This window comes from Tachyglossus aculeatus, chromosome 10 (genome assembly GCF_015852505.1).
Source record: "Tachyglossus aculeatus isolate mTacAcu1 chromosome 10, mTacAcu1.pri, whole genome shotgun sequence".
Taxonomy (NCBI): Eukaryota; Metazoa; Chordata; class Mammalia; order Monotremata; family Tachyglossidae; genus Tachyglossus; species Tachyglossus aculeatus.
This window is the reverse complement of record NC_052075.1, coordinates 34,192,709-34,220,208: the sequence shown is the minus strand read 5'-3', so window position 1 is coordinate 34,220,208 and position 27,500 is coordinate 34,192,709. Positions and strand designations below refer to the sequence as shown.

Below are 27,500 nucleotides of genomic sequence, written 5' to 3'. Positions count from 1 at the left end.
TTACTGTGTTGCCCACTTACTGTGTGCAGAGAACTGTGCTAAGCACTTGGGTGAGTACAATACAACAGGGTTGGCAGAAAACTTCCCTGCCCACATACTTGTTAAAACTCTCAACATATATTTAATAATTTCTACATTCAGAGGCAATCTGGATGTTCCAAATGAATTCATCTCTTCAACTGTGCTCAAGAATCAGTTATTCTGGATTCCTAAATATTGCAATGGCACTCCACCCAAACGATTAGGCTGGGGATAGTGAACATGAACATATCGAACACTAGATAAACAAAAATGAAGGTATAGAAACCTTTCATCACTAGAAGCCATTTACTGTAAGTTATTCTTCACTTCATCTCAAATCCCTTCCATTATTAGAAAAGTGAAGCAAAGCCACTGTGTTTTCTTCCTTAATCCTCTTTCTCAGATGCCTATGCACATCTCTAGGCTGTGGGTGTGTGTGGGTATGAGTGTGGCTGTGTAAGCATGCGTGTGTTTTTGCACAAGCATCTAGGTAAATTGTTTCTGAGTAGAAGTTACAGCTCACCTTGTAAACCCAAATCCAGTCAAACTTATCATTCACATATTATTTAAAACCACACTCCTTGGCTTGAGGATTATTCCTTATCAATATTTCATTGGGGTATAGTGAACTTACATTAAGTGCTATCATTCAGGATCTTTCTGCTTCCAGTCAGAAAGCATGCAGACTATAGCAAAGGTTGGACTAAGAGAAAGGACTCAGAAATGACAGCTTTTCATTCTGTTTTCCCCAATAAAGTTAATGGTTTGGAAAAAATCAGCATTTGGATGGAAAGTTGCTATTTAATTGAAAGAAAATGGCTTTTAATTGTAATGGGATTTTGTATTTGCATGTGTAATGTGTGAGAGCAACAAACACACTAGAAGTCACACATGTAACAGGGACTCAACTGCTGGATGAGATTTAGAATACAGATACAATTTTGTTTATCTCTATAATTTCCCTGGGCCTCTTATGGTCTGTGGTGTTATAATGTTGGAATATTCTAGGTGCATTACCAGATAATATTTTGGGCACCCTGCTGGTTAACCAGTGAAATTTTATGGGGCTGGCACATACGTTCCCTGTTAGACTGTAAGCTCCCTGTGGGCAGGGAACATATTTACCAACTCTGTTATACTGAACTTTCTGAAGCACTTACCACAGTGCTCTACACATGCAAAGCACTCAAATACAATTGATTTATTTGGAAATACATGAAATAGGACTATGGAGGATGAAATAAGGGGCCATTCTGATGCACAGGTTAGTATAAAGACAAAATAGAAGAAGATAAGATCCTAAGCAATACCATTATTCTGTTAGGCTAATGGACCACATGTCCAGGACCCTGTCTCCAAAGGAGATAGCAGAAAGCTTGGGTGAACCTTATGATGATGATGATGGTATTTGTTAAGCACTTACTATGTGCAAAGCACTGTTCTAAGTGCTGGCGGGGGGGGGGGATACAAGGTGATCCCACGTGGGGCTCACACTCTTAATCCCATTTTACAGATGAGGTAACTGAGGCCCAGAGAAGTTATGTAGTTTGCCCAAGCTCCCACAGCTGACAAGTAGTGGAGCAGGGATTCTAACCCATGACTTCTGACTCCAAAGCCCGTGCTCTTTCCACTGAGCCATGATGCTTCTCCATATGATAGTTGCCCTACTTCACATCTATTTCTCATAGTTATGGGTGGACCATACAACATCCTTAAATTTTCCTCATTACCCCTAATTGTATTCTGGTAGTCAGTTTGGACAGCTAGCTATGATTTTATCCAAACTCCTCTTGGACCTAGTGATATATTCAGCTTCTGCAGCTTCCCCATGGGAATGCACTTCTCATTCTTACCATTTGCTGGGTGTAGAAGTGTTTCTTTTCATTCCCTTTGAACCTGTCATACTCAAATTTCAGTGGGGGCCCCCTGATTTCGGGTTGGTGGGACTTGGTCCACCTCCTTCAGGATTTTGCCAAATATCTGAGTTTCCCAAAGGCTTCTACTTCCCAAGTTAAGTATTTTTCATTCAAATTTTGATGGAGATAATAATAACTGTGGTGTCTGTTCAACACATCAAACCCTGGATCCACAACTGGGGTAGGAGTATTTATATAAAACTTTTTTTTATTTTAATGGTATAATCAAGGGCTTACTATGTGCCAGGCACTGTACTAACAGAAGCAACATGGCTCAGTGGAAAGATCCCGGGCTTGGGAGTCAGAGCTCTTAGGTTCTAATCCCAGCTCCGCCACATGCCTGCTGTGTGACCTTGGGCAAGTCACTTAACTTCTCTGAGCCTCAGCTCCCTCATCTGTAAAATGGGGAGGAAGATTGTGAGTCCCATATGGGACAACCTGATCACTTTGTATCCCCCCCCAGAGCTTAGAACAGTGCTTTGCACATAATAAGTGCTTAGCAAATGTCATCATCATTATCATTATTATCATTACTAAGCGCTGGGGTAAATACAAGATAATTAGGTTGGGCACTGTCCATGTTCCACATGGGCTCACAGTCTTAATATAACTTGTACTTCCCAAGCGCTTAGTACAGTGCTCTGCACACAGTAAGCACTCAATAAATATGATTGATTGATTGATTGATTAACTGATTTATAAATGAGGTAACTGAGGCCCACAGAAGTTAAGTGATTTGCTGAAGGTCACCCAGCAGAAAAGCGGCAAAGCAGGATTAAACTCTGATCCTTTTGACTCCGAAGCCCATGCTCTATCCACTAGGCCAGGGTGCTTCTCGAGGAGGGAGAAACTTGAGGAAAACTTCCTAAACATTTTGGGTGCCTCTCATGCTTCAAGCAATAAATCCAACTTTATTTCAAATGATTTTTGACGAGCTTATCGAAAGAGCTAACCAGGAGAAACCTCCAGAAGATATGGACTATTCGAATCATTTTAATGTAGTACTGGAACAAGTGAATTGTTTTTCACTCTATACTCTAAACAATCAATATATTACACACTTACCCAGAGGGCAGATAATGAGGTTTAGATCCTGATTTCAGTCATTTTCTCTCAATGTTTATAAAGGAAGTAAAGAGTTAAAAAAATCCATAATATCTCTGGGGCTATATTTCATTTATAAAGTTATTCTGATGCTGATGACTTATGCCCTGTTGTTAAGGTGCTTTTGCTCCCTACCTTGTATCCTACCATTTGTAAACACATCTTTTTGATGTTTCTGCCAACATCCTGGCAACAATGCAGTGCAATTTCAAATGAGCTAATTAACTTAATTGTTGATGAAGCATGAAGCAGTTCATTCACCCTGTTAGCTGCACCATGACAACATTAGCATCTCAGACTGTGAAGTTACTCATCTCCATAAACTGATCTGTAGCTTTCTATTTAGGTCTATTGCAGGCCCAAACCTGTATGAAAAGCTCACCTGAAAAATGCAGGTTTATTTTTCTACTGAAAATCAAAACATTGGATGATTCTACTAAAATACCCTGGAGGTCCTTAGAAATGTAGTATTTAAAAATACTTTTGATTTTCAACCACTTAGCTTAAGTCTAGCATACATGACTATTTTTCTGCTTCAACAGGTAGCAAATGCAACTAAACTTGGTATTTCTTAGATTTGCTGAAGCCTCTAGAGTTAGTCATCTTCATTCTTCCTGTTATTTGTTATTATTTAACATGGGGCTACAACCATATTCATATATTTTCGGTAAATGCTTTATATTGAGCTACTGCAGACGAGTCTAAGAAGGATTAGATGAAAACATGGAAAAAGGCATTAGCATGGAAATAACGAGAGACTATAAGAATGGATACATTTTTCAGAAAGTCTATGCAAAACTGATAGGCTAACACATTTTATATTTAGCTGAGAAAAATATTTCTAAAGATAAAAGCTATTCTTTCATGGGACTTGTTCGTTTTCCAATACAAAGAGCCTCCACAGCAGTAATGAAGTAAAAAGAGGATCAAATTATTTTCTTCAAGAGCCTGAAAATATACTTTGGAGGGCCAAAGGGATAGCCATTTGAGTCTTGCAGGTGGTCCTAACGAATTGTCCAGGACACAGAGATAACAACTGAGAGGTTTTCCAGGGAAACCTTCCTTACTGAGTTCACGTTTTCCAGTTCCTTCCCCACCCTCTCCCGGGCTTCCCCACACCCTCCTTGCCCTCCCCCAACATGGACCCAGGGGGACCTACTTTAAAAACTGTCCAAAATCTTCACAAATGCTTTCACAGCCAGGCCATTTGCAAACTCCATGGCCATAGAGGGTATGAGAAGCGCCAGTCTCCTCATGTGAAGAGCTGTAGCGAAAGAAGACATGGAGTCAGATTCATCTCAAAAGCCATAATCATTGGAGGCTGCTAGTGCCTGTCAGGTTACAATCAGTGACAAACAGGTCAAAACAGGTCAATTCAGCTCAGAGCAGTCAGAAAAATGTAATCGTTCTATTGAATAGTTCAACTGCCAAGGCTAGATGATGTTCCAATTAGAGAAGAAATAGAGCCAAAGATGACTGTTAATGAAGGATGAAAAAATAAGATGACTGTATAATACTGTATGCTAATTCTGCCGTATGACCATAATGCAACACTTTACCTACAAATAAAAAAAAAATGCAAGCAAATGCGGTCAAATACCAAAAAAAGTATTTAAATGTGGATGGAAGACACCTATGCGTAATGATAACTTTACTATCATATGGGTTTTTCTTTTATAGATCAGATAATTTTGACATACATAATATTTTTATTTGTATTTTGCCCTGCTTGAGTTATAGTTGATTTAAACAAATTCATTTCATTTAGAACAGATGGCATCAGCTATATCTTTATGTAATAATCAAAGTCTTCTGATCATAGAGAGGAACATCGGCAACAGATCCTAGAGAAATCAACCAACTTCTCTAATATATAATCATCAAATTAATCTCAATTAAAACAACAGCATGAAAGCATCCAGAGGCATTCCATTTTATAATAATGAAAACTAACGAGAAAAAAAAACTGCTATGATACTCAAATGAAAACCATAGACATCAAATTAAAGACTCCTATTTTAAACAGAACGATAATGAAAGGGAATGTCTCTTTGGAAAAATAATTGTTTACTCTATCAAGAGTTTGTTATAGCCAAGATGAAATTCATGTTAAATGACAGATCGCTATCTGTCTTCTCTAATTGATCTATTGAACATATAGTTAAAGAGTTGTGGATAATTTTAGATCTATCTCTGCCACTTCATTTGGCTGAACTGTTAAAAGCGAGAAACTGAGTAGTTACATGTCTCATCTACAAAATCTCCTTTTCATGAGCTATATTTTTGCTTATTTTTCACTGAATCATTTTTAAAAGTGGATGCACAACGAGATGTCTATAGTGTCTCTGTGTGAAATAACTCTGACCTAGAAGTCCATTTAAGTGGCAGCCCCCTTCATGAGGTTAGGCCAACCCAGGAAAAATGCAGTAGACAGTTGGGAAGTGACCCTCTGAATTAGACTAACACAAATCTCTGATTCAAATCTTCAGGACAGTTTTGGCGTCAAACACTTATTTTTCCCTCTAAGTTATCTGGACTCCTCTACACTGCAAGGCCCTTGTGGGAATGAGATGGGTCCATTACCTCGATTGTATCATGCCTAGTACAGTGCTTGGGACACAGTAAGTGCTCAATAAATCCCACTGATTGATTGATTGGACATGAATGGCACTCAGTTAGTTCTGCTAGAGCTGCTAGAACATAGTAGAATTTGGGAATGTTTTTCTGACAATGCAAGCTTGTTTGGGTACAGAAAATACAGTGTTGGAAGAAGCAGGTGTGTGTGTGTGTGTGTGTGTGTGTGTGTGTGTGTGTGTGTGTGTGCACGTGCATGCATGCATAATGCGGGACGTGGGAAGTACTATAATGGAACCTTCTCTTAATAGAGGGCTCTGCAAAAAAAAAAAAATCCACAGGTTTTAGGAGAACTGGGGGTACTTGAGTAATTATCTCTCTGTGTCACTTTCCAATTGCTCCCTCAGTCTTTGATAGAGCTATTCTCAGAGATGGTTGCATATAGTCTGAAAATTTCACTGTACTAGGATCAAAATGGAAGTCAACCTGATTTTTCCAGTCTTTTAAGCTGGGCTTGTATCTGCGCAGGCATAAACACACACTCACCCAGTACGGGTGTACACATATACAGGAAGTCCTCGACTTAAGTTGTTTCAAATTGAGGTGAATGGCACTTATAAAGTTTCAAAATGTACACCTCGTTTCAGCTTTACAGTACTTCAATTTTGACTTTACAAAATGGGCACTGGGGGACGTGGGAGGTGGGCAAGGGCCATGAGATAGGGAAACAACTTTTAAAATTCACAGTGAGATGGGGGACATGAGGGGTTGAGGAGGTGTAGAGAGGTTAGGGAGGGGGGAGAAGGAGAAGCCACTAGGCAGGGAGGAGGGGTGTTCCCTAATCAGTGTCAGCGCTTAGAACAGTGCTTTGCACATAGTAAGCACTTAACAAATACCATAATTAATAAATAGGTGGAGTCACCAGGAAGGATCAACACATACATTTTACTTCCACTGAAGTAAAATCTGGGTATCCTATTGGGATAACTCCCTAATATAAAACATACATGTAGCTGTATTTTTCACCTATAATTCACTGAGTACACAGTTCTATTTTGGTAAAAATTGGGCATCAGGACCTTGACTCTAGAATCAGCATTATAACATTATTCCTAGATGAAACATTGTTCCTACATGAAAATTGGTTTGGACTTATATTCCTAAACTGTTTACAGGAATCAATCATGTTGCAGGTCTGAGCACTTCCTGCAGGTGTTGTATTCATTTTTATTTATAATAATTTATTATTCATATACATGATTGATATGTAGGCATGCATGTGAGATTGCAGAGGCTTTGATTTTGGGGGTGTGCCCTGGGTGGGTTCCTCCTTACTGAGTTTTCTCTTTGGCACTTCATCTGGGTTTCCCTAGGAAGTTTCCAGATTATTTGGAAAGCCTGGACAAAGCAGAAAGAACTATCCTAGGAAAAATACCATTAAAGTAGCTCAGTGAGGATCAATGACACACACACAGATACTCTGGAGCCATTTTAACTTGTAATGGTCTTGGAATACAAGCCATAGAACATCTTAGATATAAAGTATATATAGCAGCAGCTCTTTTTAAATGGTATTTAAGGGCTTACTTTGTGCCAAGCACTGTACTAAGTGCTCCTTTGGGGAATATGTTTGAAAACACAAGGTCTTATTGGGCCAAAATATTTGGGGTATATTTTTAATTTCTGCAAAACTTCTGTGAAATTACAGAGTTCGACATAAATTAGAGAAAGATCCACTCTACCTGAATCTGAAAGTTTTCCATTGCTTAAACACATTATATCAATGCCTTGGAAACTGCTATTTGCAGTAAGCATAAACAATTTCCTGCAGGCAAAACACCTACCAGAAGGCCCAGATAAACACAAGAACTGGGCCCACGTATGGATCTTCACTTTGGGATGAAACAAATAATTATTTTAGGTGAACAACTCCCGAGAGGTTTTGTGTCAGTGATTTTCCCTTTTTAACACACCTTGGCATTCTTAATAAATGCCCATTTCTAGTCATTGTTTCTCTCCGAGGATTAAAGCAAAATCTGGGGTCCGACGATAAGCCCAGGCCCATTCTTGCCGGCATTACCTGTCTCGCCTTGCGTTTAGAACCGAAGACTGTCCATTCACTATGGAATGATGAGTTATTGGTGGTGATGCTTTGGAAGTGGTGGAGGAGGTAGTAGAAGAAGAATTGTTAGTAGTGAGGTCTAGCCCTCCATGTTTAATGCCGTTGTCTTCCATAGTGTGAACGCCAGTCACTTCTTTCCATAACTGCTGAATCTCAGCAGGACTTAAGCCAGCTATAAAATGAAAGAGAGCCCCACTAATATAAGAAAGTAAAAGTTTTGCAGAATGAGCAGTGTTATTAATGGAGTCATGCCAACAATAAAGGTGATGCTCTCCTCCCCACACAATCAACATGTGATAGTAAATAATAATAATGATAATAATAAAAAAATTATTATTTTTCCCTTCAGTCCCCATAATTTGCATTGCCTCCCTCCTGTGTTATAAAGCGTCCACTAAAGGCCACCGATTTCAAGATCGTTAAGATAGCGCTTGATGAAACAAATAAGGATCAATGAGAACTGGTAAGTAATCTTAGAAAAGTAACTACCCAAACATTCCAAAGAAGGCTTTTATGATCATATAGTGTGTATTTGTGTAATTAACTTTGAACCAAAAGACGAATAGAAGTCCGGGCAAACAAGCAATCTTGCTGTAAATTCTCCCACCCTATTCTTTCGGAGGCTGATTCTCCTAGGACCTGTCAGTCGTTACTAAGAGTAGAGTGGTAACTCTTATAGCTCACCTGGGGGCCATTTGGTGTCTACAGAGTGCACATCTTGCTGCAAGGCATTAAATGGCACCCTGGTGGTCTGAGGGAATCTTTGCTTGTCCCAAAGAGCTTATCTCCTTTGTAACTTTAGCTTCTTAGACAACAGAGCTCATTATATTTAAGGGCACTGTGTTTTGTCTATAAAATCATCTCACTCTGCACCTTTCTTTCTATTCAGAGTAACCCTCTTTAGTGACAGGGGACTCAGACCCAGGTCCAAATTGATAAGAGAAAGTATGCTTCTTGTTTGGAAAATATGCATTGAAACATACACTTTAAGAGTATGTAGAAGTAGAAACCCTGAGGGATGATGTTATTTGTGATTACCGAACTATTCTTGTACTTGATTCCAGTCAGCAATCGGCAGACAAATGAATTCATTACACCCAGGGCTGAATAAAGGGAAAACCAGAGTTGATTTGGAAGGACTAGAGAACACCTGGAGAACAAACACTGAAGTTATTGTTTGTCTCTGAGGGGCCCCACGATCTGAAGAGAGTGTTTCCTGAATAAGGCTTATGGCTCTCCACCGACAGCCCGGTCATAAGTTCAATGGCCAGGCACTGAACCTTTCATTAGTTCAAGTTTGAATTATTGGGTAACACCTACTTGAGCAATGGCTAAACATTTCAAGGCCGTTCCTAGAGACCAGGTTAGTTCTTAGTGGTGTCCCATCAGATAATCTTTGAGAGTCCTGCAATTTCTCAATGTCCCAGATTACCACCTCCAAGTGGAGAAACCTATGCAACTCCAATGTGCATTTGCTTAGAGTTGGAGAATGAAGTCCTTAGAGGAGACAATGAGGAGGTGCTTAGATGGTGCCTCCACTTATCTTTAAAAACAGAAGATGTTTATCCTACTTTTCTTCCATTTTGAAAGTGAGTGGCCCCTGCCATCAAATTCGAAGCAGGACTCTCAGTGTCTCACAGTAGGTCCTGGAGGTAGAAGGTGGCATATACATAGCTTTGAAGGACGTGATTCCTCTTGGTGAGCTGTACTGAACCAACCAAACTCCTGTGGCAGATGTTAATTATCTTTCAATAACTTTTTCCTGTTTTTTATGGTCTTTGTTAAGCACGTACTGTGTCCCAGCCACTGTCCTAAGTGCTGGGGTAGTTTCGAGATACCTGGGTTGGACACGGACCTTGCCCCACATAGGATTTACAGTCTTAATCCCCATTTTTAAAATGAGGTAAATGAGACACAGAGAAGTTAAGTGACTTGCCCAAGGTCAGACAGCAGACAAAGGAAGGAGCCGGGACTAGAACCAAGGTCCTCTGACTCTCAGTCCAGAGCTCTTTCTGCTGGACCACACAGCTACTCATTCTATTCTAGTTTTCACACTATTTTTAGGAATAATTTGAATTGTTAAAACAAACATTGCTTTTGAATGGGAACAAATCAATAGGAAGTTCAAATACATGGCTCCCATTAAATTATCTTAACAGCATTGGCAGAAATTGCAGAATCAGAGGTTGGAAAGGGTTGTTCAGGGCTCTAGGCAAACCAACTCCACCCTTTCTCAGAAAAGCAGCGTCTCAGAGAAGCAGCGTGGCTCAGTGGAAAGAGCACGGGCTTTGGAGTCAGAGATCATGGGTTCAAACCCCGGCTCCGCCAATTGTCAGCTGTGTGACTTTGGGCAAGTCACTTCACTTCTCTGTGCCTCAGTTACCTCATCTGTGAAATGGGGATTAAGACTGTGAGCCCCCCCATGGGACAACCTGATCACCTTGTAACCTCCCCAGCGCTTAGAACAGTGCTTTGCACATAGTAAGCGCTTAATAAATGCCATCATCATTATTATTATTATTATTAAAAGTACTTGCCTATCTTATTTTTAAAGATCTCAATGGAAGAGACTTCCACGGTTTCCTTCAGAAACCCATTATCTAATCAGAGGTTTCCCTATTTTCTGCTGCTTCTGCAGTAGTTTCAGTAATAACTCACCCACTTGCCTGTGATCTAAATGATGGCAATACTGCCCAGTCACAGGGATAGTTGCGTTCTTTATGAATGACTTGACTGACAAGCAGATAAATGGGCTTTGGGAAGCAGTGTAGCCTAATGGAAAGAGCATAGGCCCAGGAGACACAGGACCTGGGCTCTAATCCTGACTCCACCACTTACCTGCTAGAGGACCGTGGGCAAGCCACTTAATTTCTCTGTCCCTCAGTCATCATTCTGCAAAATGAGGACTCAAAACTTGATCTCCCTCCTATTTAGAATGTGAGCTCCATGTGGGACCTGATTATCTCACATCTACCCTAGCACCTAGTACAGTGCTTGGCATATAGTATGCACTTAAAAAAGTACCACAATTATTAGGATCAGCCCACCACCCACCTCTATCAAATGATGAAGATTTAGGTCTGCAATGCAAATCTCTGGGTTCCTATAAGTTCTTTATAAGTTGCTTCAAAATCTGATGTATCAGGTCAAGTTGCTCAAAGATCTGGGAGAAGGATTCTATCTTGGTTCTTGCAATTAATCCTCATCATAATGCACTCAGCATTGTATTACTCATGGCAATATAGTAAGAGGCCCTATTCTAATTGAGGAACCTATGGACTTGAAGATGCTTAGCTTCACATTCTTGTACACAGTCAGGAACCACACAATCATCACCTTTAATGAATTTTGTTTTTTATCTAGGGATAGTTCTCCAACTCTAAGAGCCCCTAAAGTTTCTAAGTCCTCATACCTTCTCCCAAAAAGTTGGCATCTGCTACCTCTACAAGGATGTCCTTTATTCCTTCATCTGAACCAATAATTAAAGTAATATTTTCCACTTTCAACTGCCATACAGGTGCACTATATTCATGGTTCTCTTTGGAAACTAAAATTTACATATTTGAAAATGGAGAATCTGTAGTGCGTTAGTGATAAAGTGAAATTTAGTGTCTTAAGGAATACACTGGCTTGCTGCATGTTGTCAAAACCCAGCAGGCAATTTAAATGACAGGAGCAGCATGCATCCGCTTTCCCTTCTCACCAATCACACGAATGTGCAGGTAGTTGCTAACAGAGCACTACAGACAGATGAGGGGAGAATGGTCAAAACTGAGTAACTAATGGTCAGGCATAAACAGTACATTTCATCAGCAATCGCAGTTCAATAGCTGACAAAAATTAATCATTGAAAAACTTCATTAAGACTGGGGTTAAGGTTAGGTTTGGGGCCAAGGTTAAGGGTAGGGTTAGGCTATGGGCAGGAGTTAGGATTAGGGATAGGGTAAAGGCTAGGGTTAGAGTCAAGGGTCAGTGATTGCTTTGTGAAGTATTTACCATTTGACAATTTAACATTTGTTGGTTGGATACATTGATGCTTAACCATTGTTTCCTTGCTGATGGTTTGCTATAGAGTGCCTTTTTAAGCATTGTGATGCTCAGATCTGGAGCTTCATGGCCTTCATCTAGGATAATTCATTTTTTTTTTCTGTAAGATTATGAAAAAATTCTAGATGCTCCTTCAGTCAACAAGATCCTACTCTAGTTATTTCTTTTTTGGTTTTTGCAACTGACCCATATTTGAAGAGGTATTTCCTGCCTTGGTTGGGCTCCTTGGACTATCAATCAGTTAAGCACATGCAAATAGCTTTTCCAAAAATTTCAAACATGGTTCCTAGTGAAGGTGTTTTCTGAATGGAAGTGGCTAACTTCACATTGATTGGGTCTGAAGTTGAAGGATTTCTCAGTTTATCCTACGTGGATCTCGTGTGTGTACTTGGGGCAATATTCTATGTAGTAAGTAGAGTTATCATTAAGAAAAGGATATTGTGGATGCTGGAAACATGCACTCAAAAATGTCCTGTTGAATCTAATATAGGAGTGATGAATTTTCAGTTCATGGATTGAATATTTCTCATGAAACAATGACTTCAGAAGCAGCATGGCTCAAATGAAAGAGCGCGGGCTTGGGAGTCAGAGGTCATGGGTTCAAATCCAGGCTCCACTACTTGTCAACTTGTGACTTTGGGCAGCAAGCCACTTAACTTCTCTGTGCCTCAGTTCCCTCATCTGTAAAATGGGGATTAAGACTATGAGCCCCACATGGGACAACCTGATCACCTAGTAATAATAATAATTATAATGATGGCATTTGTTAAGCGCTTACTATGTGCAAAGCACTGTTCTAAGCGCTGGGGAGGTTACAGGGTGATCAGGTTGTCCCACGGGGGGCTCACAGTCTTCATCCTCATTTTCCAGATGAGGTAACTGAGGTTCAGAGAAGTGGAGTGACTTGCCCAAAGTCACACAGCCCACAAGTTGCGGAGCGAGGATTTGAACCCATGACCTCTGACTCCAAAGCCCGGGCTCTTTCCACTGAGCCACGCTGCTTCTCTGCTACTCTAGTATCCTCCCCAATGCTTAGAACAGTGCTTTGCACATAGTAAGCACTTAACAAATGCCATCATTATTACTATTATCTTCTAGACTGTGAGCCCATTGTTGGGTAGGGACCGTCGCCATACGTTGCTGATTTGTACTTCCCAAGTGCTTAGTACAGTGCTCTGCACATACTAAGTGCTCAATAAATACAATTGAAGGAGCTATCAAATGTTAATGTTTGGTCATTTACAGGGGCACTCTCTGTAGCAACACTATGGGAACAGAATTGAAGAAACTAAGGCTTATACTGCCTAACGGAAACAGAGCAAAGACACCCCAATTTATCTTTTCTTTAACAGAGCTATTCAGTGACTCCCAGTTCTACAGAGCTGATAAAGGACAATTCTGTAGTTCATTATGTCTTATATTTAATATTAGTTTTCATCCCAGAAGCTTTTTTAGATGCACTAATTCACCACAACCCTTGCCCCTCTCCTTCCTTTGACCATGTTAACAGAGGAGAGGCAGTGCTGGTGGAGGGGAAACATATTATTGTGAAGAGATAAAACAAAAGGGGAGCTGTAACTAGAAGGCACTACAGTTTAAAGGTAGCGATTAGGAAAGGTTCACTGAGATAAGTTTTTGGAAAATAATTTCACCAATTAAATCAGAAAATGGGTACATTATTATTTCTGTTCTAATTATGAATGCTGACTACATCGTGACTTTTCTTGTTTTCCAATTTTTTTTTCCATGAATGTCTTTTGAACATGATGGAAGTCACTGAGATCACAATCATTTTTCATGAAAAATATCTGAGAGGACATTAGAAGAGATCAGTAAAACTATCCACAGGTGGGCCACATTTACTTTATTTATTTTCCCTTCTTTTTTTGTTAGTTCTTCCAAACAGATGACCATGTTTTATTTAAATTGGCTAACACAGTGCTGTTTATTTGATTTACTGAGGATTTTATTATTATTATTTTTTTGGTCTTTCCTAGTTCCTAGGCATTTTGCAGAAGAGTAGAATTTCACTCTATGTCTCCCTCCCCCACTCTTCCCTACATCTCCAAGTGTTTGAGGCTAGATCCACATGGTTATGATGATCTAACCAAAACAACCCTACTGTTGCCTGGGATCATGGAGAAATTCAGCAAAAGTGAGTTTTTTCATCTTATCCCAGAAAACACTGCTAGTTGTCTGTTTCTCATTGGCAATATGGACCTGGCCTGGGTAATAGGATAGGATTTAAACCAGGAAGGCTATGGCCTGTTCAGGGAAGACTGGGAAATGTACGCTTAGGTGGATAGCCACGGCACAGATCTGACCCCTTTCATTACATATGTTCACAGCAAAATAAAATTTTTAAAAAATCCATACAAACTTAAACATATAGAGACTGTGGTCCTGTTAAAGTCAGCCATTATTAAACTACTTATGCTGGGTTTGGGCTCCTCTTTATTATTAACTAATATATAATTAATACTAAAGAAAAGTAGCTATATTGGGACAATCATTTGCACCTTCAACAGAGAAATTTAGGCTTACAGGATTCTTTTTTTTTGCTTTTAGGAGCTTAAAATGTCTTTTCTTAAACCCAAAACAGAACCGGGAAGGGTCACAATTTTATGTCAGTGTTGTAGTGATTCTTCAATAGACTAAATGTTGGAAAACAAAAGGCATCCTTAATTAACATGAATGTTTCAGTAATAGTAATTTAAAAATAATCACAAGATGGATGGTTTATCTCTAAATATACCTTGGAATCTCATCTGGATTTCTTTCGGCATGACTTTTTTTATTTTATTTTCCAAAAAGAAAAAGGTTTTAGTTTGATTTTATACACGGGCTGGAATTTAAAGCATGTTTTTGAAAAACTGGGTGGTGATTTCTCTTTAACAGGACTTGTCCACCATCACCTTAACCAGTTCACTTATGTTAAATGGAGTGCTTAGAGTCTCACTATACCCGTTTTCCGTAATTCCTCGGCGTAAATCAATGGGGCTTGAATTGTGTTGCCATTATAAATTGTTTTCAGCCCATAAGACTAATAAATACGCATTTAATATCTAACAAAAAAAATTCAAAAGCAGTTTTCCCCAATAAAAGCATGTAGTAAAATTTTTCAGGCTCAAGAAAATTGGTAGTGCAACAAGATTAACAATAATATTTTAATGATAAACTAGAGCACAGAGGTTGTAAAAGAAAAAAAAATGATGATAAGGAAGCAGAATCTCTGGTGATCAGGGCAGCTGCCTATAGAGAGGGAGACTAAAGAAGAAAGAGAAGGAGAAAGAGAAGGAAAGAGACCTGAGGCAGGTCAGCTGTTCCCGACATACCTTGGGGCAGAGACTGGACAGGAAGAGCAGCCTGGCCTGAAGGAAGGGAAATGAGTCCCTGACGCTGGAGATTCAGCAGGTGCTGCTGCTGCTGGAGTTGTTGCATTTGGAGGAGCTGCTGTTGGAAGACAAGCTGTTGGGCAGCTAACTGCTGCTGCTGCTGCTGCTGCTGCTGGAGAAATAAAAATGGAAGAGCAATAGCTACCACACAGCGGTCCCAGTTCCAACAGGGGTACCGGCATGCTCTGAGGAACTGTTTGCGGGCTGCCCTACCCCCATCCCGCCCCCAGACACCCATCCTTGTCATTGGAGGTGCAGCATCTAGGGTGTCTTAGTGGATACAGCATTCACTCATTCAATCGTATTTATTGAGCGCTTACTGTGTGCAGAGCACTGTACTAAGCACTTGGGAAGTACAGGTCAGCAACATATAGAGACAGTCCCTACCCAACAACGGGCTCACAGGCTAGAAGGGGGAGACAGACAACAAAAGAAAACATGTGGACCTGGGCGTCAGAAGGACCTGGGTTCTAATCCCAGCTCCACCACTTGTCTGCTGTGTGTCCTTGGGCAAGCCAGTTCACTTTTCTGTGCCTCAGTTCCCTTGTCTGTAAAATGGGGATTAAGACTGGGAACCCCATGTGGGACAGGGACTGTGTCCAACCTGATTAACTTGTATCTACCCCAGTGCTTAGAAGAGTGCTCGGTACCTAGTAAGTGCTTAACAAATACCATAATTATTAATAGCCCTAACTTTTCTGTCTCCAGCCCCGTCTTCCTCTCAGTGCATCTCTATTAGGGCTCTGCTGGTGTATCCAGCTGTACAGCTTCCTATGGGACAGATTCCAAGGGCTCCCTTTCATTCATTCCTTCATTCATTCAATGGTATTTATTGAGCACTTACTGTGTGCAGAGCACTGTACTAATGTGGAATGTGGGAATTAATTATCTTTACTCACCCCTGTTCAGGTGCGAACTCTGCCACCCTCATGCTTTAATAACTGCCCCCTCATCCTGGGGCCATGTGATTTGGTGAGCAACAATTTCACATTCACTGTGGACACATCCTCTCCTTCTCAGGACAGGGAATAAAGACTACTGAAGAAGTCCTGCTCCAGAAAATGTACACTCCACTTGTTTTCCTTGTTTTGCCCTGAGTTACTGAACAACAATCCCATCAGGAGAGTCTCAGAGTTAACATGGGAAATTTTTTCCAGCTGTCTGCCAATAAGGTCACACTGGGGGAGAAGCTGACAATATCTACTTCACTATAAGGGGCTTCAGGACGGGGTCAAGGGAAAGTCAAAAACTGTTCTTCTGAAACAAACACACACAAAAAACCAGCACCCTCAGGGGGGTTGACAACAAATGTAGCTAGGCTCCAAATGCAACTTCTTACTGCAGCCTGAACTTCAATAGCACTCTTGTTTTTCCGAGTAAGTTTGATCTGCTGTGGCCCATAAATATGGTCTCTAGTGATCTATTAGTAAATTGGGATGTAGCCTTCATTTCACTGGTCTGTTCCCTCTTCCTCCTCTCTCTCGCTTTCTCTCTCTCTCTCTCTTGCGCACGTGCTCTCTCTCTCTTCCTCCTTGTTGGAATATATTAAAGCCAGCATTATGTTCAAGGCAAGAAAATGCCCTATTATAACTAAAAGTATAACTTTCAGTTTTGTGAGGCATTACAAGACAAACCAGCACTCTTTCGACTCTGGAGGGTTTGAAAAGGGAGTCACACTTCACAGGAAGACAAGCTGCTGTGCAAGACCTTTCCTTTTTAGTTTGGGGAAAAGAGAAACTTCTGATGCGCTCACTGGAAAACAGACTGCATAATGGAGTAAGTCATGTGGATTGCCCAAAGCCTCAGGAGAAATAAGGGAGCAATTTCTATTCCGTAGTTGATGGCTGTCTGAAATTCTATTCACAAATCCAAACAGAAACAAAGCCTCAGGAGGTCAGAACTGTTTCCTGTACGTTTGCATAATGGGCAGCTTGAAGACAAGTCGGGGATACCTGCTGATCAATTTAACTACTTCAACATGTTTTGTTTGTATTATGTTTATATTTGATGCAGTTTGCTGACAAGCGCACACTTGGCCCGAGAAGCCAGCTTGTCAGATTGATTTATGAGCACATCAAACTCTAACTTTCTACTCGCCACTCCAAACCTACAGTAGCAGTTCATTAATCAGGGGCCTGCGACTTTGACTCTGTGCGCCACCCGTTTTTTTTTTTTTAAACATAACACCCCCCCATATACACCCACCCACCCACAATAGGTGAAATTTGCATGTTCTCTGAGCTCTACCACTGAGAAAAGATAAGGTTCCCTCACCAACTTAGATGCTCGGTGAATACAAGATAATCAGTACTTTGTCCACCACACAGCTTGCTCTTTGTACACTGCGATTCATTAGCGAACATTAGACGACAGCAGCACTGGATTGTAACTCCTCGAGTCCCTTGCTACGAAAAGGGACGGTCTGACTGTCACCGTTATTAGGCTCAGGGAAAATATATAATAATGCATCTTTGACAGCAAGAGCCTTGTTAGAGGACGAGGAGAGGTTGCTGCTGTTGCTTCCCACCCTTTCTCAACCCCAAACTATTAAATATCAATGAGATAGCCAGATCCTACCTCTTTTGCTTGCTTTCCTGGGTGCTGCTGCTGCTGCTGCTGCTGTTGCTGCTGCTGTTGCTGCTGTTGCTGCTGCTGCTGCTGCTGCTGTTGCTGCTGCTGTTGCTGCTGCTGCTGTTGCTGCTGCTGCTGTTGCTGCTGCTGCAAAAGCTGAAGATGTAACTGCTCTTGCTGTTTCTTGTAAAACTCTTGTAGTTGTTGCTGAATAAACCATTTTGACTTTAATAAATAAAGGCAAAAGTTGCATGTATTATCATTCTCCTAAACTCTTCTAGACTGGCATGCGGCAGAGTCGCCTTTAAGATTCACCTCGTGAAACAAATACTGCATTTGATTTGAAGACGTAGATCTACATACTCTTTTCCCCCAAGGCAATTCTGAAATTTTCCAATCCAGAATCCAAAATATCTTAAACAAAAGGGTATAGAAAATCTGCATTCTACAGGGAATCAACGGGGATGGATTAATTCCCCAAATAAGTAGCCTTGAATTTTTAAAGTCATCCTGCAAAGCACTGAACACTACCCCATGCATGAAACCAAAATTCAGCAAGACTAAACAGAATTGGCAAATTCATAGCAGGAAAAATATAAGTTAATTAATCTGTCAGCTTCTTCAGTAGGATGCCAGGCACCCAATTTAAAGTGACTTGTCTGCAACGATCATATTACTAGATATGAAAGTGTTTAAACATACAAAAACTGAGGTTGGCAGACATCATTTTCCCTATCATAATGAAGCATAAACACAAAAATTAATGTGACTATAAACTTCACATTACACTAATGTTGTGAATGATGATACTATCTTCGTTTTAAAAATAAATTGAGACAAGTATCATTGATTCCCAGTTGTAGTGTGGTAGGAAGGCTGAGCTTACTCTTGCTCCTTCCAAAGCTCCATGTGAGCATCGTTTTGGGGGAAATGGAAATGAGAAAGAATTTTGCCCCGATAGTAACGAGGTGGAACATTTGAATTTTAGTACTGAACTCCCTTTTGCTGCCTAAAGGGAGCACTAGAGGGTTATGGAATGGTGCAGGAACACTTATCTGCAAGCCTGTTTGCACTTTCTTTGGCAAATGTGCCCAAACACCAGTCCTTTTGAATATTGATCTATACCATGTTTATAGTACACCTGTCACCGCTGCTAATATTTTGCATTGCATAATGCATGAAAATGGCAAGAAAATCCAGCGTCACACCAGTCTACAACCAACAAGGGACCTTTGTATGCTCAAAAGCTGATTACCCACCTTTCTTTTGAAAGCTAGTGAATGTCCAGTGCCCACTGCAAACCCACCGCACGATCCCCAGCCCACGGTAAAACTGTCCTCCTCTCGGTCCAAAGCAGGTAACCCACATTACCTGCTGCAACATGACCGCTTGCTGCTGTTGAAGAAGGGCCTGAAGTTGCTGGGGAGACAATACTTGCTGCTGAAGAATCTGCTGCATTTGCTGAGGGGTGATTACCTGGGGGGTCATCATGGCCACTGACACCGGCACCTGCACAGAAAAAGAGAGACATCATAATCAAGGCATTTCCGTTCACCTGCATCCCACTCTACATATCATCTTTCAACTGGGTCCCAGAGCTGGACCACTCTCTTTACACAGTATTTAGTGCTGTAAAGTTCCCGCTTCAGAAGGAATCTGTGATTTTCAGACCACGGTTCTGTGGCGCTCGATTTCCAGAGGCATCAGATTTCATCAGACTCAAGCTTTATGTTTCACATCTCTTATGTACTGCTGTGAGAGATTTGAACATTGGCTAGTATAAATGTGTATTTAAAAATAAATGATCACATGGTAGGGTTCTCAACACTTCATAATCAATCACCTTATCAAGTGTCATAATGTTACAAATGGAAAACCTATGGAGACAGTTTCCAAAGATAGGATTAAAATAAACATTAAAGATTAAACATCGAGCAAAAATGCTGCACACCCAATAAATACTTAAACTAGTCAAACATATGTGATTATTCTAAAACTATCAAACAAAACACAACTGGCGGTGCTTCAGCTAGGCTGATTTGCACCAGGAAAACAATGGCAAGAATACTGGAAATCTTCATGTGCCTCAAATTAAAGTTTGTACATGTTTTCCTTCCCAAGTTTTTTCCTAGTAAATCCTTTCCTTTCTGGGCACTGAAGGAGAGGGAATCACAGCTGGAGGATTGGGAGATGGAAGAGATAGAGGCAGAGTGAGGGAGAGAGGGAGAGAGACACAAGGAGAGGGAGGGGGGAGCAGGAAGAGAGAAGGAGAGAGAGGAAGAGAGGAGAGAGAGGAAGAGAGAGGAGAACAGGTAGAGAGAGGTATAAAGAGAGGGAGAGAGACCCACAGAGAGGGAGAGATAGGACTAGGGAAAGAGAGGGAGAGAGAGGGAAAGAGGCATAGAGAGAGCAAGAGGAGCAGGGGCGGGGGGAGAGAGAAAGAGAGAGAGAGAGAGAGAGAAGCAGGCAGGAAGGAGATAAAACACAAGGGAAAACCAGAGTTCAGGACAGTGTAGTAGTGAAAAAGAGTGGGAGAAGGGGGAAGGAAAAGCCAGAGTAAGGAGAGAGGAAGAGGAGGGAGGAAAAATGAGAGGGAGAAAACCTGGTATGTGATTCTAAGTTAACTGCTGAACAGCTAAGGCAGACACCAGTTTGAAGGCATTTCTTTCACTAACCAATCCATAATCAAATAGCTAGCCAGCCTGTCAAGTTTACAGCCATGGAAAAAGCAATCATTTTTTTGCTCCTAGAAAAACACACTTCACGTTTTCTGTAAATAACAGCAACCATTGACATAAATATTGCCTTGCAGCAAGATTTGGGACAACATACCTCTTTGAAAGCAGAACAAGATTATTAATCGGTATAATGTATTAATCGGTATAATAGCGAATACTTTTCAACTGTGCCCAACATGACACTTCATAATAAAGAATGAAAAAATAACTGATGACAAAATAAAACATTTAGGATTAAATAGAAATCCAGTATGCCACAACTTTAAATAATGAAATATCTACATGAACTCCATATATTTCATTTATCATGCTTTTCCATCCCATAACAGTACCTTAAATACTGATTAATTGACTCTGGTAGACCAATGCGAAGAAAAAAATAAATACTATAAGTTTAGAAAGAGCATTCCTTTTCAAAATAATTTTAGCTTTCTCAGTGCTTGCTGACCTGCTTATGAACTATCAGGAGTTGTGCTATTCCAATAAAAGGCTCAGAAATTTGTGCTGCACAGAGCTGACAGTGACACAAACAGGATCCCTCAAATAATCAGTTGCTAAAGGGTGCTTAAGTATTTTGTTTTCTAAAACATGAAGAACCTATTTACAGTATTGTTTGTCCTCAGAAACTAGATCGTGGCAATGGGATTTTGGGAAAAAAAAGTTTCTCTCTCTCTACCAACCCCTCATTCGCTCCCACAATCATTTTGCTTCACACCGCCTCCTAAGAGCAATGAATCAAACTGAAATGAAGGGGCAGAGAAAGACAGACCTGTTAAACTTTAAAGAGACGGCCAATCCATTTATATCCCTCCTATAAAGTCTTCCATGGTAGGAGCAGCTTGCGTCACTTATATCACCCATCAGCCCATTGCCACTCTGACTTATTATCCTTCCGCAGGCTGTAGGGATTCACATGCTTAATTATCTCTGGACCTACAAGTACAAACCCTTCTATATATAGCACCGATAACCACTGCCCTATGAGTTTGCTGCTTTTCAAGGTCAGCTTGACGGGCAAAAGGTGGATTGGGAACCATGTCTTGTTGATTGTGGGATTGCTTGACACACAGGGAAGTCAAGGGAGCCTTCTGCAATGCCTGTGGTTCTTAGAGGTCTGTGCTTTTTTGGTGTTTTTTTTTTCCTATGTAGCCCAAATATTCACTCTCCTCTTTGGAATAGTTGAGCGCATCTTGATAATAATAATAATAATAATAGCATTTATTAAATGCTTGCTACATGCAAAGCACTGTTCTAAGTGCTGGGGAGGTTACAAGGTGATCAGGTTGTCCCACGGTGGGCTCACAGTCTCAATCCCCATTTTTTCCAGATGAGGTAACTGAGGCGCAGAGAAGTTAAGTGACTTGCCAAAGTCACACAGCTGACAATTGGTGGAGCCAGAATTTGAACCCATGATCTCTGACTCCAACGCCCGTGCTCTTTCCACTGAGCCACACTGCTTCTCAATGAATGAATGACAGACATCAATGATTGATGCCTATCAATCCCATCCCTTATCCCCTCTTCCCTCCCCAAAGGCATGGGGCTATGCAAAACAATGTTAAAACACGTCACACTCAACATAGCTAACCCCAGATCTGGCCCCCAATCTCTAGGAGCTTTCAATCTAAACTAACCACTTCAATGCAGGAAAGCCTCTAGACAGACAAAGGAGCAAACCCTCAACTGTAAAGCCACAAAGCAGTGCAGGATACAATGTGAAGACAATGAATTGGAAGGAATAGTTTGTAAAATACAAGTGTCCTTTCATGTGACTGCAGACATTCGATCATTAAGCCATCCTTAGAAACATCTTCTACAGTTTTCCACTGATCAGAAGTAGCATGGCCTAGTGGAAAGAGCAGAAGCCTAGGAGTCAGAGGTCACGGGTACCAATTCCAGCTCTGCCACATGTCTGCTGTGTGACCTTGGACAAGTCACTCAACTTCTCTGTGCCTCAGTTACCTCATCTGTAAAATGGGGATCAAGACTGTGAGCCCCATGATGGACATGGACTGTATCTGATCTGATTAACTTGTATCTACCCCAGCACATAGAACAGTGCTTGGCACATAGTAAGTGCTTAATACCACAACTATTATTATTATTATTACATAGCACTTGGAGCTACACTAGGAATACCAGGAGTCATCACAAGAAAGAGGCATAATGAATCCCCATTAACATATTTCCACCCATGTCCTAAATTAAGACATTCTGCTCCATCTTGCAGGGAGAGTTAGCTATTGAACAATCAGTGCAAAGTCTTCCCATTTGTTTTACTTCTTTAATGCTCGCATTACTGAGGATACTGCATCATGCCATATTTTGCTTTGATAAAATGATTTCCCAGACAGTCTGAGACTGGTAAGGATTGAGTTATTTAAAGCAAAATGGTGCTTAGCAATAATTAACACAGGACTTGGTAGATTATTATCAATGTTACTAAAGCCACAGAAGAATCATCTGATATCAATGTATGAGGTATAAGTTAGAGTGGTAGCTCAAGGAAGTAATTTTCTACTTTACATGCTGTTTGCCTAATTCCAGTACAGGCCTAGACTTTACTTCCTGGCCCAATCCAGGCTGCGCCAGGCGTGGCTTGTTAGCATATTAATTAAAAGGACCAGTAGTGTGATATAAGCTACTGGAGAGGTTTCTAGTAATTTAAAGCAGCACAGAACCGAACAGTGACTGACCTCTCTAGAGGAGAGATATGTGGAGAACCTCCAGGGAGAGGGGAAGAATTAAGTGTGGGTCAATCAATCAATCATTGGTATTTATTGAGTGTTTACTTTGTGCAGAGCACTGTACTAAGTGCTTGGAAGAGTACAATGTAACAGAATTGGTTGACATGTTCCTGCCCACAAGGTACTTAGAGTGTAAAGGGGGAGTCAGACTTCCAAATACATTATGAATCCCTACAGAAGTTTTGTGGGGTTGAGGGTGAGGTGACTGGCCAGTTTTCAAAGGGTACAAATTCAAGTGCAAAGGAGACACAGAAGGCAAAAGGAGTAGGGGAAACAGGAGCTTAATCAGATCTAAGATCTGCTAGAGGATATGTGATTTAATAAGGCTTTGAAGGTGAGGAGAGTGATAGTCTATTGGATATGAGTTCCAGGCCAGAGGCAGACACATCAGTAGTGACATGGGAGAGGCATCAGTGGTGAGACAGATGAGACTGAGGTACAGTGAGTAGGTTGGTGTTAGAAAAGTGAGCACTCTGTACTCTCCCAGGCACTTAGTATAATGCACTGCACACAGTAAGAACTCAGTAAATACCACTGCTTAATTGATTGCATGTATGGGGTAGTAATAGTAGGAAATCAGCAAGGTAAGATGGGAGTGGGAAAGATGATTGAGTTCTTTAATGCCAATGCTAAGGCATTTCAGTTTGATGTGGAGGTGGATGGGCAATAATTGGAGGTTCTTGAAGAGTGGGGAAAGAATGGACCCAACAGCCAGAAAGCATATAGGGAATATTGGATCCCACAGTTGTTGCCAGGGTGGGGTTGGGGAGTTGGGGCAGTTTTCCAACCATTATCCCCTGTACCCCTGGACTGCAGTGGGCACTCTTACTGCCCTGAATTAATTGTTGAGTGGGAGAAAGGAGATTCAATTAATTAGGTGCTTCCTCTTTGTTCACCTTTACGATTTACTGGAAGAGAGATGGAGACAAGGATGCTTTAGGAAGGGCTTTATTATCTGAGTCTGCTAGAAAAAAGGTGGATTGTAACATAGCAACAGGTTACACACTTCTGGGGCATCGCAGAATGCTATTGGCCTGGTTTACCAGGTCAGAGATTTCTATTCTGAAAAGGTAACTATCTGAAGGTGACTTGGGAAGCAGTGTAGCCTAGTGGAAAGACCACATGCTTGGAAGTCAGCTGATCTGTTTAGGTTTGGGGTTTTTTTTTATGGTATTTGTTAAGTGCTTACTATGTGCCAGGCACTGCCCTGAGCACTGGGGTAGACACAAGCTAGTCACGTTGGACAATGCCCCTATTCTATGTGGGGCTAACAGTCTTAATCCCCATTTTGCAGATGAGGGAACTGAGGCACCGAGAAGTGAAGTGACTTGTCCAAGGTCACACAGCAGACAAGTGGCAGAGCCAAGATTAGAACCCAGGCCCTTCTGATTCCCAGGCCAATGCTCTTTTCACTAGGCCACACGGCTTCTCGCTGGTTTCTAATCCCAGCTCTGCCACTTGCTTGCCGTGTGACCTTGGGCAAGTCACTCAACTTCTCTGTGCCTCAGTTTTCTCATCCATAAAATGGGGAGTAAATATCTTTTCTTCCCGAAGACTGTGAGCTCCATGTAAATAGGGACTGTGTCTGAACTAACTTATGTTTCACCCAGAACGTAGTGCAAAGCTTGGCATAGAGTAACCATTTAAATACCACAATTATTATAACTTGCTATGTGTAGTAACAGTAGTAGCAGTCTTTATTAAGTGGTTACAGTGTGCCAACCACTGTACAAAGCACTCACTTTATAATGAGTCAAAAATACCTAAACGATATAGTCTTTCTCCCTTCCCTCCCCACTCCTAGCAAATGATGTCAATTACAAGGGTGTGCCTATCTATATGTGCATACACACATATATACATATACATATATGTACATATATGTGTATACACACTATGTATATGGGAGAAGATCTGTTTATTAGCTAAAATGCTGAAAAATCTGAAAAGCAATCAGAAATAGCATCTTATACAGAAGATGATTCAAAGGTCATGCCTTTCCGGGAATGAAAAATGGAGATGCGATAAACAATAGGCTACGATTCTTACTTAGAAGAAACAGAACACAGTCTAGCAATCCATTTCGGACTAAATATATCCAAATGTGTTGCATTTGCATATTAAACATCTCCCTTAATTACACAACCCAATTATGTGAGGGTGCTTCTCTGGGTAGGTGAATAAGTCGACTTTATTCCCCCTGTACTAAGCACGAATAGGAATATAGTAACAACTTTATGATGCATTTTAAGGTAAAAGGTAATCCTTCCCTCATTCTTAATGAGATTCACTGATATCATTCATATATCATTCACATAATTTGATCTTTCACTTTTTTTAATTTAAAAAACAGAAACTTCATTTGGATTATCCTGTAAAACAATTTTTAGAAAGGGCATTTCCAAGTTAAAATTCTATTTACTAGTAACCTCTGATTGCATATTTTATGGCTGGATTTCCTCTTCCCTTTTCCTCTCCATAATATCTATATCTAGACTTTATTTCAGCATAAGTAACTATTGTATTGAACCCCTTCCTCCAGCCTTAATTCATACCTTGGCTACATATCTAATACCTATCATAATAACAGCCCTTCAAAATCTTCCTGGTTTTAAAGTATTAAAAAGACCTGACAATAAATTGAGCGGTATTTGTAACCTTTTCATCAAGTAGCGAACAGGAGTATTTAAAGAGATCTTGGATGGACAGTGCATACTGCCATTTAATACAGGCTTTTAGCAGCAAGAAAACAGTGTCACAGCACAGGCAAACTGAACATCTTGAACAATGAAATAATAGACCGAGAGCCCTTCTTTGCATTATGATTCACCTCAACCACATTTCACATTTCAGGTGTACTCTGATCCATCATTGCTATGATTATTATTATTCATTTAGCTCCTGTTTAATTACTTTAATAAAACAGAGTGTTTTTTGTTTTGGAAGAAGAGTTTGAACAACTTCAGCCTTTTGCTACTTACTTTTTTTTATCAGATACTTCTTCAGTTACATGCAAACATTTCAGAAGAGATTATAGTAGTTTCTGTTTACAGTTACTGAAAAACAAGCTGCTCTGAGACTCCTGTTGTGGTAGAGATTACGGAGAGGTGATATATAATATGCTCCACCATATGTTAAAAGGCTGAAAATGCAACTTCTAATCTTACTTTGCCTAATCAAGCTGCTCAGATTATTTTACATACATCTTTGGTTTAGGCCTTGACATGTCCTTGTTTTTCTTTCTTCTCAAAGCTAAAGTTCCCTTCTTTGATTAGCTGAAACATTTGCATGGTCACTACACATTTTTCATTTTATAAATCATTATGCATTAGCAGTCTTGATCGCCTAGCTTGACTAATCCTCATGAACTGAAATCACAGCTGAAGGTCAAACTCCATCCCACTGCACATTCATATTCAAACAAATCTGCACCATTGTTCATTAGACTCCTAAAATCACTGAAAAGAAGTTACTGCCTATTTTATACTTATTCCTTCTGGCTCCCCAAACTTCAGCTGTAGCACAGCTGAGCTTTCCAGGTGATAACAGTAGAATGCCTGTCAAAATCACCATTTCCTTGATCTTCGAGAGCTTAATTTATTTTTAAGTTTCTCGACCTGGATTTGGGCACATGTGGACAATTTCTGATCTCTCACCTGGCTTGCTTTTTTTTCTTTTGCTCCTAAAAATGAACAGTTTTCTAAGATTCCTCCCCGAGTGACCAACTTCACATGCTCAAATGACAGATGACTCCTTCCTTTACCTGGCAGACACAATCCTGCTCTGCACTGTTCCGAGAGATGAGTTTCCCAGGACCGGCCTCATACTCATCCTGTTTATTTCTGAACATTTATAAATATTTCTATTTCAATTTTTAAATGAGTTTAAAGACCACAGACACAGCATCAAAACAATTGTGATTTTGATGGAGCCCACAAAATTAGCCTAAATAAGATTAATTTCAACAAATAGGGAGCTGTCCTGATAAAAGACAACTCTCTAAGAAAGCCAAAATAAATACGAGAAGGAAGCTTCTTTCATGCTTTCAGAGGCTCTCTCATAGATTGATGGATGATAATCATCTTAATTTCACTGCTCTCCAAAACAAAGAGCCAGAAAAGGCAGCAAAAGACACTAGCCCATTCATTCCAGGACCTGCACAATGCTAATTCCAACATTTAGCTGCATGGTTTTCTGCTTGATATATCAGAGCTCAAAAGATGAAAGCAGAAAAGTAATTGCTCTCCTGGTTCTTATTCTTCACT

At 40.5% G+C, this 27,500-nt stretch overlaps 1 protein-coding gene across 4 annotated transcripts in view; it reads right to left on the bottom strand.

Annotated features, from left to right (window-relative positions):
- Nucleotides 1-27,500, bottom strand: part of FOXP2 (forkhead box P2) — a 605,003-nt gene that overhangs the window by 46,443 nt on the left and 531,060 nt on the right. For all 4 annotated transcript variants that reach the window (XM_038752832.1, XM_038752833.1, XM_038752831.1 and 1 more), the window contains 5 exons: nucleotides 19,122-19,259; nucleotides 17,757-17,975; nucleotides 15,120-15,291; nucleotides 7,696-7,909; nucleotides 4,201-4,305 (listed from right to left, as the gene is read on the bottom strand). In XM_038752832.1, the coding sequence (XP_038608760.1) occupies nucleotides 4,201-4,305; nucleotides 7,696-7,909; nucleotides 15,120-15,291; nucleotides 17,757-17,975; nucleotides 19,122-19,259 (848 nt within the window). The remainder of the gene's footprint in view (nucleotides 1-4,200; nucleotides 4,306-7,695; nucleotides 7,910-15,119; nucleotides 15,292-17,756; nucleotides 17,976-19,121; nucleotides 19,260-27,500) is intronic.